This window comes from Metopolophium dirhodum, chromosome 7 (genome assembly GCF_019925205.1).
Source record: "Metopolophium dirhodum isolate CAU chromosome 7, ASM1992520v1, whole genome shotgun sequence".
Taxonomy (NCBI): Eukaryota; Metazoa; Arthropoda; class Insecta; order Hemiptera; family Aphididae; genus Metopolophium; species Metopolophium dirhodum.
The window spans coordinates 16664440-16681916 of record NC_083566.1 but is presented as its reverse complement, the minus strand read 5'-3'; the positions used below and the strand labels follow the sequence as shown (position 1 = coordinate 16681916).

Here is a 17477-nt window from a genome sequence, read left to right as displayed (position 1 = left end):
AATATAATAATATGTAATGTAGGTATATTATAATATGCATATAAGTATATAAAATAAAACCATATAGAATTGGAACACGATACATTATAATATGTATAGGTAATAAGTATAGGTACCTTTTCAGAGCTTTTATAATAGGTACTCTGCTAATAATTAATAATAATTCGTGTGTAATATTATTATATAAAAATGTGTTAATACCATAGTTATGTATAAAACTGCAAACTACGAATTAATTAAATTTTAAAAGCATCGATGAGTCATGAACAATGAACATGGTATTGACATTATGTGTTTAAGTATAATTTTCTTGGTATATTAATAACGCTCACTTTTAAAAAAAGTATGCTTGTAAGCTATAATTATTGATAAATAATTAATGGAACAAACACTACACTTTTCAATACAAAATAAATTACACATTTGTAAATTAAAGTTTGTTCTCGCAATATAATACACAGCAACATAACGTAATTCCATTATAATAAATCGATAAAGTAAATATTTGTATGTATTTATACTTAAATAAAATAATATATATATATATACATATATACGTAGTACGTACTTTTATATAGTGTTTTTAAAAGAACAAAAAACGTTAAATGTTTGGATAAGTTATTAAATTTATCTTTTATTATTATTATTACTGCAGAAAAAATATTGTTATTTTAGTAAATACAAAATAATATGCGGGTAACATTATAAAGGTATCTATTTTATAACATTGCAGCCTACAGGGATATTAATTGGATTAGTGTAATGGAGAAAATGCAATTTTTTCTTCTTGGACTTTGTTAAAACGCAAACACTGTTGGAATACCACTTATTTAAGTTGGTTCTTTTAATCATGTTTGTTTTGTATAAGATATTATACGTATTACCTTTGCACAAAATGTTGGCGACTGGCAACTTTTATAAATTTATATACATTTTTAGGCATTTTTATGATTTTTATTTTGAGTAACTTTCCCTCAATGTATACTATCTAATATATAAATATATAATATTAAAACCCATCATCTGAACGTTTTCGAAGCAACACTGATGTAATACATTTGATCTCAGCACGGTGGACAATGGTAGTTATATTCAAATATTTGACTTTGGACCGGGAAACATGATTTTTAAACAATTATAAACGTTTCATTATTACATGGAATAATAACGAACAGACATCTCTAACAATTGATGTAGTAATAGCATTTATGTCTATTGTTGTTGTGTTTCGTAAGTGATTATTAATTCGAAAGGGTTTGTTTAATATATGTATAATTAAAATTGTAGTTTTTTTTCTCCCGAGACGTGTCTACGTGTTCATACCACGGTATTTCGGTGTCGTGAGTTTGTATAAACATACCTATTATAGGTATTGGATTTTTTTTCCTTTCCTTTTTATCGGTTGAAAATCTTTAAAAAATTGTTCCTAGTATATTATTATAGTATGGGTACCTATTATATCCATATGATACGTAAACATTCGAAAACTTGTTTCTTGATCGCACATACCCGTAACCCAATATTATTTGATAAATCGATTAAGTTTAAAATTAAAATATTATAAATATTTAATGTGTGTTTATTTAATAATAATATCATAATATTCTAGTCGGAAGTGTTGTGCTGATTATACAGTGCACTGGTCAATAATTAAAAGATAACTGATTAATATCACATATGCAGGATATTATGATGTTATTATGTATATTATGTTATGTGGTAACTGGGATTTGCATAAACTCTACAGTGCAGTAAATCGAACGTTCTACGCGAGCTATACAATTTTCTTAGAACACAAAGACTCTTATTCTAATAGGCAGTAAATATATTTTGCTGGTTTTCAGGTGTGATGAAGATTAGAAAAAAACAGGTTTAACAAATGATATTACTTCACGGCATTTCTATGTAGGAAAGAATTCAGTTACTGTTACGAAACCAGTTTCGATATTCAGTCGTGACATTTAAAATTATTATTATTATTATTTTTTTTTTTTTTATTATTAGTTATCCTTCTATGATTTTATAATTAACACATTTTTCGATCACTTTGTTTCTCTGTTTTCAATCGCTGTCGCGGAGAAATAATTGACGATGACCGACCACTTGCACCGGGACACATTCCAAAGTCTAACCGTCACACGACCGATGTAGGGTAAAACGATCGGTACGAGGTATATACACGACGCAATGCAATGCAATTGTCTATCAGTGCCTGCCCGTGCGCGCTATGAACCGATTGTCGCACGAAATAATAATATATACCTAAACGTCCCGATGTCCGGTGTTCGGGGGTGCTAGGGTTTTTTTTACTAACGTGCACAATTTTTACTCGTATATGTCCACTCGTAAAATTTATTGTTCTGGAATGTCCGTGATGTGTCCACGGTGACGGGTATAACAGATATCGTTATGGTGTATCGTCGAACTGCAGATTTGGCAGATCGGCGCAGAACGTTTTTCATTATGGAATCAAAATAGGCATCCGACCACTTACAGCGATTAAAAATGTAACCAACCATATTATTTCGACAGGTCTGATCCGATTCGGAAAGCACGTCGTTAAAATCCAACGGGGTCTGAAAGAACGTCGGGGTCGGTTTAATTAAGAACCATTAACATGCCACGGCGGAGTCACCTCTACCTCCCCGACCCACAGTATTTCTCACCCACACCCACCCCAACTACGACCCGCCACCCGCGCCGTACCGCATTTAACAAACAATGGAAAGTTATTTCAGTCAGGCGACAACACTGCTGCACGCGTCTCGTCAGTCGTCCCTGATGAAAAGCCTTTCACGTTTTCGGTATATAACACACAAAATAAGATATTATGTGTACGTTACAAAGCCAACGACAAACGGAAACATTTTAATTAAACATTGACATCGTCCTCATCCTCTCGCGTGTTATTATCACGCGCGACATGAAATCAAAATATGTATAATAACAGTACAATACACGGTGTATATTATGTGCCTAAATAATAATATATGTACCTATTTACGATTTGTTGTCTTAGAATAACGTCTGTAGTTATCATAATATAGAGTTTTAATTTCATAATTTGATTACGCGTGTTGTCGGACGTGTGGTTATAATAATATATAATGATTACGCGTGGGCGTCACATAGGTATAACAACTATAAAACGTTTATTATATGTTGCACTTAACACGAACCAAAAAAACAAATAATAAGTCTTTAACCGCTCCGAGCGAAAAATAAAAGAAAAGAAAAAAAAGTAATAACTCCCTGTTACAACTGCCCCCCCCCCCAATCTGATGTACGCGTATATCCGGAAGTATATAAAACGTATATAACATACAGTGACCGTCAATATTTACCGCGGACGCGTTTAAACTTTAAACGCTGTACCTTTGATTAAGTATATCACTGTCCAACCATCTGTCGAAGTCATTTGGTTTTTTTGTTAAGTGTAAAAACAATATATTATAATAATATTATAAATGTAAGTATACCGTTTGGAATCGGTTGAAAGTCGACGCAGACTATCCTTCGATGAGGAAGGGGTGGTCGTTCGGTTGCTGTGAAACATGAGAGGGGGAGCAGTGTGCGTCTCGCGCCACGAAGAGTTATTTCTCAGAAAATCGTGTTGCACGTCTTTTCCAAATCTCATTCTATTAAAAGCTGCCACGGTGAGGACGAAATTTACGGTGCAAGTTTTGATAGTTTAAGTTTAAACTTTACGTCCGGGGCCAAAAGCTCCGCGCACTGCACCCACACACACTCTGCCCGCTCCACCCGTTCGCTCCTCATCACCATACTCCTCCTCGCACTCTTCCACATCCACCCCTCGTGAAATGAAAAGTTTCCCTTTAGATTAATGTTAGTAGCAAAGTTTTAATGTTTAATAACGAATAAATTCTTCAAGTTGTAGCTTTTATATTAAAGTTTTGTACACCGTAATTACTTTTGCCAATGCGAATTTTTTTTCCAACTCAATAATAAATACATACTTTACACATCAAAAGTTTTTCGCAAAGGTCGGGTGGTTTTTGTGATTCCTAGGCGGTCCCGCAGGCAATAATCGTCGTCTGTACATCTCTCACTCACCCCTTTCGCGGATCTATGTGATTTTTTGATCTGCAACGCTGCATGCATTACCCAGTGGCTTTTATCAGATATATCTAAATAGATCCCACGATTTCGATAGATTTACGACAAACACAACGTCTGTAACTATATAATATAATGTTACAACTAAAAATCTGTACTATTATTGTAGATAACCGTGATAGTAACTACATATACACGTATTTGTAGGTAAATTAAGTAAAATAATTAATAACGCAACGATTTCCACATAAGTTATAACACGGAATGTAGATAAGTATAATATATTAAAATATATTATATTTTTACTTTTGATGTTATCGACCACAAAGCTTCTTCACTCATAGGAAAAATGTCGCGAGAAACGTATTAACTATTGTTTATTACTGTATTATTTATATTTACATATATTATATATTTACGATATTCGATTATAATATAAATAATAATAATAATAATACCATTTTGTCGTGTGTATAAAATATAAAACATAATACTCGTTGTGTTATCATGTTATTCCGTTGAGGACGATAAAACAATATGGTGACTACACCACAGCAATTTATAATATTAAAACCATTGTAATATTATACGTATATACCTATATAATATGGGTTTATACTTGTGGGGATTTTTTGCAATCGTTTGCTCGTGTTTCTTACTCGTTTATCGAACGAGGTTACTATAATACACGACCGTCGTCGTAATTAAAATTCGTTCCATGTTGCACACTAATAATACAATTTGCATTCGACGAGATAATTTTTAAAGTAATTAGGTTAAAAACACATACATACACACACAGAGACGTTGTCGTCGTTTCTAAAGTGCTTATTAAAGAACGATCAATACAACGGGCGACGGGAAAACTGACAACGCTATCTAGCCGCCGCAACAAAGTAATAACAATAATTATAATTATTAGGTATTTATTTCAAAAAAATAAAATTTCATACTGTTTTGTTTAAACGTTTACGGATTAAAAAAAAAACAACAACAACTCCTCACCGTGTTTTAAGTGCGCCGCTCATCCCCCTCCCCCCCCCAAATAACGGAAATAATATGGCGACCTCCGTAACAGCCGCGGCGTCGGACCCATCTTTATAGTTAATAACTATTTTCTTTCAATATATCATGTCTGCACGTATACTATCTATTCCCGCTCAAGTATTCCATTTTTAATAAAGATAAATTAATCGTCAAAGAAGAAAAAAAGAAATACGCGATATCATAGCCGTGAGCGACTATACGAGAGTTCTCGGGGCAATATTGATTTTTGCTTCTTTTTTTTTTCGCCCCCTTCACGACGCCGTCCTTTTATATGCGATGATTGAAGTGCCGTGCATACTATTATATATGCATTCCCTCTTCAGACGGTCCGCCCCCCCCCCCACTACGGTCCTTTCTCTCCATAATTTTCCATCGGATACATTTAATAATTAATGATCGTCTGTGCGCATACATGTGCAAACGTGGTACTATAATATATGTGCGTCCCAAAAAGAAGGTTTAAAAAGAAGAGATGTGGGAAAAAAAACAACCGGCCGTTATGTAGGTCGCGGGCAACCCTATATAATGTACCCACCTACAACCTACGTACCAGAGTTACCACTTACCGTCGTCGCAGCGATGATCAAACTGAAAAATGTCACATGTTTGACATAAAATATATCATAATATGCAGCACAAATTAATTGTTAAATGATGTTCGATCTCAAAGTCGCGTCCGTTAGTGTCCTCTGTCGTATTTATTTTGTGTGCACACTGCACAGTACAACTACTGTCGTTCCAATTTGCGTTGTAGAACTTATCACTATTTTCTAATACATAATAATATCTATTATTAATATATTATTTAGTGACCCATGTTTAATGATAGACATTTATTCGGTCATCGGAATAATAACATTTTGCATGGAACCCTCGGCAATATTACTATAACATAATACATTATGATCGAGTTGCAAAGACGGTGTACGCGAATGTATAAAATATGTTTGTGGGCGAGTGGTGGGGGGAGGGGTTCTTTTGGGTTTTTGATAAGACAAACAATGATTATATAATAATAAATTGTTTTAATTAGAATGTATAAGACAACTTCCGTTTTGCTGTTTGACGTCTATTGTGTTCGTTAACCGACTTTTTATGGAAATCCCACGGCGACCTAAAAACGTCATTCACTCATTTAGTCACTATTCACTCTCGGTATAATTTATTTTTAATTACAATTAAATATTTCATTTTCCTGGGCCGTGCCTAATGTAATGAATGTTCGTATTTCTCGGAAGAAAAATAAACAATTGCGGTGGTTTCAAATATTATATGGTACGTTAACAATTTTCCTCGAAATGATCCAATCGTTTAACCGGATTTAGGGCGGAAAACATTGAAAATTATAGCTACAAATTGATTTAAATTTTAAATTATTTTTGAAATGTAACACATATACACATAATACTATATGTTCATGTGTTTATATTATAAAATCTATTTAAAATACATGCAATTTTTTATTTATTTTTTTATTGCCGCGCTTCTCTCCGACACTATAGCTTAGACTTAATCGTGAATACAATTATGTCAGTAAAATAAAAATAATATACATTTTAATTGAGTGTATAATATTATTATAGCGCAGGATGAGTCGTCCACGCGTTACTTTCCGTTGTTATAAATATGTATAATACGTGTAGGTTAGGTTAACCTATTGCAGACATTTCGTTTACTTTAAAACTGGTTGTAAAATATAGAAACGTCAAACGTGTAATAATAATATTTTAATAATACTACAATGTATGATGATGACTTAACGCGGTCACGAGCTGATCAATCACATGTGATACTAAAATATTAATAAACAATAATGGACTTTTCGTGTCCGTCGTTTTTGGTAATAACTATATTACACTGATATTATATCATATAATATTTTTGTTGCATTTAAGCACTGCAGCGGGTTATTACTGATTCGTCGTTTATTCGGAAAAAAATGGATGTTTCGTCGTTAAAACAATAATACGAACAAATCGAAAATAAATAAATAAAATAGACCTCCGCAGGTTTTCCACAGCGCCACGGGGACTCGAAAGTGTTAAACCAGCTCGACAATAATAATAATAATAATCGTAAACGGTTCATTATTATAACACGAAAATCTTTATGGATTCTTAATAATATACAAATACCGGCCAGATACTTGTTAATAATCGTGGGTCGCTCTCGCGATGACAAAAATATACATACGACGGCGGCTCCGGATACATATTGCTATTATATAATTTTACATATTTACATAATATTCTGTACATAAAATATAATAATATGACCGAATTTCATTGTTTTTATCGCATTATCGTAAATCACTGACATTACTGTTGCTCAACAGCTTATTTGAACGCGGATTGATACGGGCCGTGCATAACGCGTTCTATTACGAACGAACTCTTCTTCGGACGGTCATAAAATCAATTTAAGCTGCGGTTATCGTCGCGAAGGAACTTCCGAACGCGCCAATCAATTATTCCGAACGTATGTAAAAAACGACTCAGTATATACACATTATAATAATATTATAATGATATTATTTAATTTTTAATTTTACTGATGGATTTTTTTTCCAATGCCTTATAAAAGTTTGATAATATTATATTATCGTGTATTTAGTAATGTCTGTTTTTTTTAAAAAACTTTTTTACCTACATACAACATTTATATATAGGTAATAAATATATATGTGTTTGTATTTATGAAAATAGGTCGACGTGCAACTTTCTACTGAAACTCGATACAAGATTACAAGAATTTTTATCGTATTTGTGTGTGTGTGTCTGTGAGTGTGTTGTATTAAACATACGTCTATATATATATATAATATAATATATTAATGTATATAAACGCACTGATGGCATTCCTCTCAACTATTACGGGGAGAGACAAGTAGTGTTCGTTATGATATTATTACGTAACGACATCGAGCGTATTTAATTGTCCGATTGTTTATTCTGTTTATGGGCACCGGGAGCGTGGATTTGTTATAAGAAGACCAGCGACCGCGTACTTGATGGGCGGAGATTTTAACGATACTCACGACCTTGTACCTAACGGACGAAAAAACTTGATCGTCGCGTTTCGTTTTGTACCCGCGAAGTCGCGTAAGTGACTTCAATTTGTGGCTTCGATCAAAACCACCTGCACTATATAGGTACAACCGATCGATTGTTGCTAAAGTCGCGCGTAAAATATCATCTTACGCCGTTTCGTTGCATACGACACGGGCTCGATTGCACGGATACGTCGTGGTTTTTGTGTTATACATATTTTGTTTTCGCCGATGAGTGGATAAACGATGCATATCCCGTGTATTAATCCATTAGCTCGACTTGGCCGGCCAACAGTCGTTTGCGCTTTTCAACAATAATTATGACGAGAAAAAAAGAAAGAAAAAAAAATCATAATATACAATCGGATAATGAACTAATAAAACTAACGAATCTGGGTCGATTGTGAAAGGTGGAATTGAATTTAAACATAATAGATAAATCATACAGTCCGAATGACCCGAATAATTCTCGTTTGATTTACTTCACTTCTCCGCAACATGCCACCGACAGCTGTTGTCGCTGTTGTTGCTGTTTCCTGAATCTTCTCAAACTCGAATGCATAATACACGTCATGTTATGTATTCGTTTTCGGTAGTGCTTTATATTCTAAACGTACATATAAATCGGAACAATTCAAAAAAAAAAAATAATAAGTATCTTTTCATAGCGATTACATCACGGACGACTTTCTCCAGTGATCTAATTACCCAGTGCCGTCGTCGTTGTCAAATGAGAATATTGTGAAGGCGTGGAGGAAGAGTTAAAATAATACAACTTATTATGTCATTTCGGCCGTTGTTGCAATCAACCGTGTAGTTTGATTTTTCGTCTCAAAACTTTACCCGCATTTCTATATTTTTCATCGAGGCGAAATGTATAATATCTAATCTATACCCGTGCTCATTATTTGATTTTTCATTCCACTCTCTAGTCGCATCTTATAATTTTATTTCCACTGTATAGTTGACTCTGCACGGCCCACGTATAATAACACATCTATTCACATGGTTGACCGATTATAATTTATGTATTACATTATTATATTATATCGTATTATAATATCTGTGCGATGTACAACTCAGACGGACGTTATATAGTTGTGTGCCTATACCTATAATATTGTTATTATATACACGAATTTGAATGAACGTTATCAGAACGCGGCGTAGAGGAGAGGTTGTTAAACTTGAATTATTATTATTATTATTCGTAGTAGGTAGCCTAGATCTATTTGTAATTCAATTGTTTCATATTAAAAGTTATTATAAACCGTTTTTTCCAGCCACTTCTATATTATCGTTCTATACAGAAGACCACCTCTGCGGACCGTTACGCAAAAGCCAATGCCCCCGGCGTGTTATTATTGTATTAGCACTGCGTGTGGTATTTGCAATTCAATTATTTTTCTCTGCTATTTCGGATATTATTCAAAAATAACCACTATAAATTATTTACTTATTTTCAAGAGGATTTTGTTTATGGAATTTTAAAATTCTTCTTCTTCTTCTTCTTCTTCTTAATGCCTTATGCCACCACACACCATCACCACAGTCACCAAGCACGGAAGTTTATTTGGGTCCTTAAGAAAACTTTTCGTCTGAACACCAGACGATGATCTATATAATACACATAATTTACCAAACTAACTTTCAGTGTAGCTCCATTATTATCTATCGTGTTATCGTTTAGCAGCATCGTCAGAACTATATTATACCGTGATTTGCGTGGTACGTTTGTAGATACGGAAACTGACAGGACGATATTACGATAATATCATCGACATGACTATGGTGATATGTGAGCGAAGGAAATGATCGTGAAATTGTATTATTATATTTAAGCCCTTATAACTTTTTAGGTCACAACGTTGTCGTGTATGTGAGAGACAACAAAAACCTTCAATATCCTTTATATTATATTATTGTTTGCCCAGCATAATAATGCTATACCTATACACCCACTTATACATGTCTCGGTGATGACCGATAACGAACTATGTGAATGCTATATTTATTATAATATGTACAATATTATATTGTTGTATTCGCGTACAAGACCAAATTCATCTCTAACGTTCGACAACAGATCGCGTATTGTACTGGACGCATATGCCACCATTATCATATTATTACACAATATGCGACGTCATAATAGTAAATATAATATACCTACTATACTCAATACGGTTTCAAAATTTCGATAGTTTTTTTTTTCATCAATTTCAATACAATATATCGTTACACAGTTAATATCAATATTATAATACGTCCGTGACGTCGTCGACGGTAACGGTTACGGAGGGGTGAGGGAGGTGGGGGGTGAGGTTTCGGCGTCAAAGTAATACTCAGGAATTCGATTATCTTCCGACTCCGGAAACGACAGAGATCGCGCCACGAATCGTATAAACGGCCGTCCGTGCTCCATCGTATATAATTAGCTCTGTGTATCCTAGTGGAAGACGTCAAGACTTGTTGCCTTTTATTTAACATACAATGTATGGAACAGGCTTAACAAGCCGTTACTAATGCATGAATACGATCTAATGATACACGCACGCACATGCGACAAAAGTAGTTTAAATTAGTTGTACTCGACATGTGTGTATACCTTACAATATATATATATACCAATATAATGTATAGATATAATATATAGGTGTATATAGCATGTCGGAGTACATACTTGTAATGTGCATATTATTATGTATAGTATATAATATAAATGTGCGCTGTACACGTATATACCTAAATATACTTATGTCGATTTTTGTTTTGGTTTGTTACAGGTAAACTATGCACTGACGTCGTGTCGATATATCGAATAAACAAAAGCTATCCCGTACCCGTGAGTGTATTATAAAATATGTTTATTAAGTTATTGTTTTTCTACTTTTTCACTTGTATACAGAGTGCGCGATCTGAAGCACGTTATATCATGTTATACAGCGGCTACACCGTCGCCGCCGCCGCCGGTATCTGTGGCGTGCAGGTGTTTATAATGTAAAATGTTTAAATATTGTAAACTACCCATAAACATATTTTGGCTTCGGCCCGTTTGTATTATAGATGACAATAAATAAGACGTAGCATGGTATAATAATTTTGTTCAAATGAAATATGAAATAGGCCCCAGTTTCGGACGGAACATATTATTGTTACGCAGAGTACAAATGTAGTAATAATAATAGAGATAATAATAACGACGACGATGACGGCAATCATACGTAACAATATTACATATTATGTCGCTCGTCTCGTTCAGGTATTTTAATTTCACCGTATGCCAGAAAACGATTTTTGATTGACACGCCGAGGTGTCATTTGTATCCGTCGGTCGTGCGGTAAGCGCTTAAACTATTACTCATCTGCGAAATGGTTAAAACGGGTTGTCGAGAGAAGCTATTGCCACGTGCGGCTTAGGAAGGGTTCGCGAAGTAGGGGCGATGAGGAGACATTACGTGACGAATGAACTCCATCCGGTAAACAGAACGGGAAAGAACCTACGGGGATTCGGTACCCGCCCCTTACATAGGTATTTAACCGTTTTAACCCCATTCGACCGCCGGCGGCAAAAAGCCGGTGTTGCGAATAGACACCTATAGTAAGTAATATAATATATAATAGTACAAATCAAACACATTTGTCATTGTTCACTTGCACAACCACTCAATATTATGTCATGGTAGACGACGAAGTTGTGTATTTTTTGACAGAAAACAACAATAATAATAATAATAATATACAGTTAAATATGGTAAACAACGCGTATACAACACGCAGTACAACGTAATAAAATTAAATAATTCAACGATATAATCATTAATTTCCGGTGTTGACACAATTATTTTCCGTCTTATGACGGTCCAGCACCCGGTCCAGGGGCAGCCCACGAGTCTCGGGCAAGCAGAAATAAACGAACGCGACACTGATGGCACATGACGCGATGTACGTGTACAGAACGTACTTGTTGAAGCTCAATAGAGCGCTGGCGTCAAAAAACGTGTACGCCACCAGGAACAAGACGAACTGGCCACCGGCGTAAATCAAACTCGAAAACCATTTCTGTGTGATACATTTACAATGGCATAGTATATTATAATAATAATAATATGGTATATTTTATATTGTTAAACTACGAAATATTTTTAATGCTTTGCGGCGTGATTAGTATTATTATTTTTTAATTTGGGAAAAAAATCTAACCTGCAGCCTTGAAATTATTAAAAAAAATAGTTTATAACGATTATTTACAAAAAATATTCATATGAAGTTTAAGTAAAATTCAATATAATCGTAGTAATATATTATAAATTATAATACAGTTAGGTCGATCTCATAGACGCCACGTCGATCGGACCGCTCTTAAAAATTGGTCGGGGTAAACGCCCCGCTTGTCCCCGCTCACCAACCAAATGATGTATTTGAAGATGTTATTATTACTGTCTACATTGTATACTCTAAATTATAATATACTGTACGACGATGATAACTGTGAGACGGTCTCATGACAGCGCGCGATATAAAGTGCAAATGAAGAAGACGCTGTATTCGTTTGTCGTCCAGTCCAGCCGAATTCGTACATTATTTTTTACGTTGATTTATCATACAATTCGAAAACTCGACACTATTATTTTAATAACAATATCCTAGACACTCACGTCGAAATAAACCACTTCCGCGTAGATCAGCGGGACGACCGGTCCCCCATCCAATTGAATACGAGCACAGGTACATGCACACGAGTATGATGTGCACGTATTTGTGCCACTCGTTCGATTCGATTGGAGAAGTGCAGATATCTGTGATTGGATAGTATGATTGGTATAGCATCAGCATCGCCAGACACGTGCCCATACTGATGGCTGACGCAATTAACATGAACTTGCGGCCTAAAAACTCAACTAGCTCGACCGTGGTGAGACACAGCAAGACCTGCGGGAAACCCGGAGGACACGTTATTGTTACCTACTCATCCCTAATGAGAACCATTAAAATTTGGAGTGGGTGTATCGTCAATCGAGAATTCGGATTTGAAAACATGTTTTTGTCAATTTTATTACGCGTTGAAAGGGGCAATTAAAATACACTACTTATCTAGCAAGTTTCGGAAATGATTTAGTAATAAACCTATTATCAAAGAATAGTAACTTAAAAAATATATTTTAAATAAAGATCGGGTTTTATTTTTATCAGAGGAAATTTAGTTCAAGACATTATTAATCTTACAGATATTCTGGATCAGTGATAAGATGAAGTATAGATATGGAATAGCGCAGTAAAGAGATTCAATACCACAAAAACAGGCAGAACTTAATAACATAACTTAATTACTAACTTGTTAGCCTATGGGACGGCTGACAACTTTATAAAAAAAAAAATAGTTACCCCCTACGTGTTTGTCGTCAGGTTAATGTTTCTATAACAATTTTACGTTCCTATCCCCGCGGATACGTACATGTACGAGTTTCCTGCCAGCTATATGTAAATATATAATTTTTTTTTTTAAAACTGCTCACTTGAACCGCGAACACTATCGTAATGATTGTTTGTGTGTTGCCGTACACACGTTCGTCGCTGTAGCCCGCAATTTCTGTGGTCAAACCAAATCCGCCGATAACCGATTTGGCGTGAAACATCGTTGCGCTCGCGCCGCAAGTCTGCTGCAGCACCACGAGTCTTGCGCCGATGTCGACGATCCTGCGGGTCAGCCGGTTTCTGTTGTCACCGATCATGCACTCGAACTCGAACACGTATGTCTGTTTTCGGAAAACCCCCCAACCCAAAAAAAAACGACTTTATACAATCGATATCGTCTTGCGTACGTCGCCGGGCCTCCCGTCAGGACTTTTGAAAACGTTTCCGCGACGCCGCGACCTACCTCGAGCGCCAAGTAGTCTTCGTCTACGTCGTAGTCTTCGCCTTTGACTCGACGCATAGCCATTTTCGCGGCTTCGGAGTCGCCGTGGCATTTGTACGCGTACAACGGCGATTCGGGCATGAAGACCGAGATGAAAATGTGCAGGGCCGGCCACACCATGCACACGCCTGTCAACTGGGCGTTCGTGACGATGGCGCTGAACGCGTGCGCGTAGAACACGCCGAAACACACGAACGCGTGATGGAACACCAGTGCCCGACCTAGGTCACGCACAACACAATTGCGGTGTATAATATTATTATATACACACGACACACTACGTATAACGACGAATTCGGGGACGCCTATTATATTATAGTAGCGCATTTATAAGACTATATTTGTTTTGGGCCGGATACGAAGGGGCGATGTCTGAAAAATCCCCTAAGCCATGCGTTTTTCTTTAATGTAAATTATTACCTGTACACGTTGTGCTTACGGGCAGTGTGTGTAATACAATAATATATCATGCTATTCTATTAGTAACAATTACATTTCTGCACATGTCTTAATAATATTATACACTTATGGAATTTAACGTCAAGCTATTATCTCACGACCCGCGCACCAAACCCGATGCGTAATTTCAGCACAAGTTCTCACCCCGGATGCGGAAGTCGGTGATGTGTGCGATGTACGTGGGTATCAGCAACCCCAGGCCTCCGGTGCCGATGCCGTGCGCGAGCCGGATGGCCCAGACGGGCGCCCAGTTCACCTGCGACAACAACAGCCAGCCGACGAACACGACCATGTCGCAACCAACCACCGACCATCGGTAACCAATATTCCTTGTCACCGGACCCAGGATCAGGCCACCGACCGTGGTCCCCAGGAAAGTAGCACGCGACCGGATCCACGTGCCAACCGGAGTCGTCCGATTCGCGGTTCACGGCGTAATCGTTGTTTCCAAACGTCCGAGTCAACCTCGCGGCCGCCGAGTTCCACGCAAACGTAGTGCCGATCACCACGCCGCTCAGACCGGCTGCGAACACACTTGTCAGGGTTAATTAACGGGGATTTCGTCCTTAAGTATCTCTATCTGACAGTGTATCGAGTCCGGTACAGGTACCAGCCGAAAGAAATCTACAATTATTATATTTCACATTCCATTCCAGTTACTATATCGATCAGACTTCAACGCTTGGGAAACACGAAGAAGCAATCTAATACCTATGCTCGTTTACATGCTATTGGACTACGAATTTACAAACAGTGTTGACAGATGTTTAACGTATACAACCTAGTTTATACAGTATACACCTACCTAAAATCGAATAACCGAACTGCGGAAATCTCTGTGGAACCGCTTTTTCTTCGGCGCACATCGTCGGGGCCATACGATCTAGGAAGCAATTTTCAAAACCATAAGACTATATTATATGAATGATAATAATGTCATTTTGTTACTCGTCGACAGACGTTTTTGGCAAACCTTACGCAGCGAAAACGAAATATTATCATTATTATTATTATTGCCATGGTGACGCGTGATACATTTAATATTATATTTTCCGAGCGCAATGAGGTACGGCGATTTCTACAGTGAGCCCGACGTCTTTAAACCATAGGTATCTGAAACGGCCAACATTAATTATGTCATAAATTTCGTTCTTCTTGTCAAAGGGCCCAAAAGTTTTCGCGTCCTCTCGCCCGGTTTATCTCATTATAAATGTTTACTCCGATTATGCTTGTTTCGCACACACAGACACACATTATTGTAGTGTACACACACACTCAAATAATGTATATGTATATAAATCGCGTGCATGGATGGCGCAAGCACAACTGGCAAACAAACACATAACCGTCTTAATCCCGTTAAGCTCTCTCGGGCTTTTGGAAAGATAACAGAAAGTTCAGATCCAGTTTTAGATATCTGCGTGGCGTTTAAAACACGTATATTATACGAGTGCGCGATAAAACTATAGAAGCGATCATCTGGGTGTATATCATTGCCTCCGTCAGACGGAAACGAGAAGTGAATGATGATAACCTACAACGGACGCGGCAAAAGGAAATTCGAATCGTTTGCGTCGTTTCGGTGAACACACAAAATATGCACAATCATACGATATTATTGTGCCTATATACGATTATTATTACAGGTGGGCATGTATAGGTATTCGCGGTGCAGTAAAATCGTGGCTAAAATCACTATCGATATTGTTTCCGATGTTTATATATATACTTGTACATAATGTATTACAATATATGTATACTATGCACCGCGTCGAGACGTCTACCGCCGCATGTGTATTACTCGGTCAATAGAGGTGCATATTATGCATAATATATTATTATCATCATCGCATAATCGTGTATCGCGGTGCGTGCGTGTACACACAATACGATGATATTATTATTATGTTATAATATTAAATGGAAATGGAACACGCAGAGTCAAGGACTCGTCGTCGTCGAGCCGCGTAGGCGATAGCCGAGGAGAAAGTTCACTAAACATAATATTATTATAATATTATTATGATGATGTTTTACTATCGGACCGGCCACTGCCACTTGCACTGCACCGACGCGTCACAACCGCAGCAGCCGCGTGTAAATATTGGATCGACCCCGACGTGCACCGTATTGTTATAAGGTTATAATATATTATTATTATTATTAAATGATGTTGTCAATATTTTTATCATCTGTAGAGTGCAGTGATTATAATAACTACGGTTTTGATTTCTCAACGGTATGGACGATTCGCGCAAGACAATGTCATTGTATTATTATTAAAACACTGTTCATCGCTAAGGATACTGGACAATATACATTGCATACAATATTGTGTATATTGAAATATATTTATGATTGAATAAAAATTAAATTATTTAAAGTATAAAATAGGTAATTATATTGCATTTGTCAGAGAAGGTTATCAATAATTACTTGGGTAGATTGTTGGGTCCCGGTTGAAATGTTATGCTATTATTGTTATTACTATTTCGTCCTGCGTAAACAACTCATAATGTTTTTAATATAATCAGCTATATTATACTACGTTTAATCGTATAAAATATGTACTAAGTCATTACGATATTGTATTTATTTAAAAAAGGAAACGATTACCTTACCATATTGGATTTAAATATTTATTAAATACACGCATTCGACCACTTTATATGTAGGCAGTAGGCACAAACATAATGGTCTTCTCGGAAAATGGAGTTTGTTTGGTGAATACTCTGTTAAAGGAAATTGAACATTAAACAAGTTACCTTCGAATGGAAAATGCATTTTAAACGTGCGTGGATGAGATAATAATTTTACTTTGAAATCGAATAAAAATGTCTTTTCGATTTTTTTTTCTTATATATTTTTTTTTATTGAGTTTACGTATAAAAGAGAAGAATATTTAGCGAGTTATTTTTAAAGTTTCAT

The 17477-nt window shown here is 36.1% G+C and overlaps 1 protein-coding gene across 4 annotated transcripts in view; it reads left to right on the top strand.

The window, feature by feature from the left end:
* The window catches only part of LOC132949283 (TOX high mobility group box family member 3-like), a 112829-nt gene that overhangs the window by 40188 nt on the left and 55164 nt on the right, over positions 1-17477 (top strand). For 2 of the 4 annotated variants that reach the window (XM_061020091.1, XM_061020090.1), the window contains exon 2: positions 10960-11018. The exons of 1 other annotated variant lie outside the window; for it this stretch is intronic. In XM_061020091.1, coding sequence (XP_060876074.1) covers positions 10960-11018 — 59 coding nt within the window. Of the gene's footprint in view, positions 1-7459; positions 7603-10959; positions 11019-17477 lie in introns of all 4 variants that reach the window. One more of the 4 variants, XM_061020093.1, reaches the window with a different exon arrangement.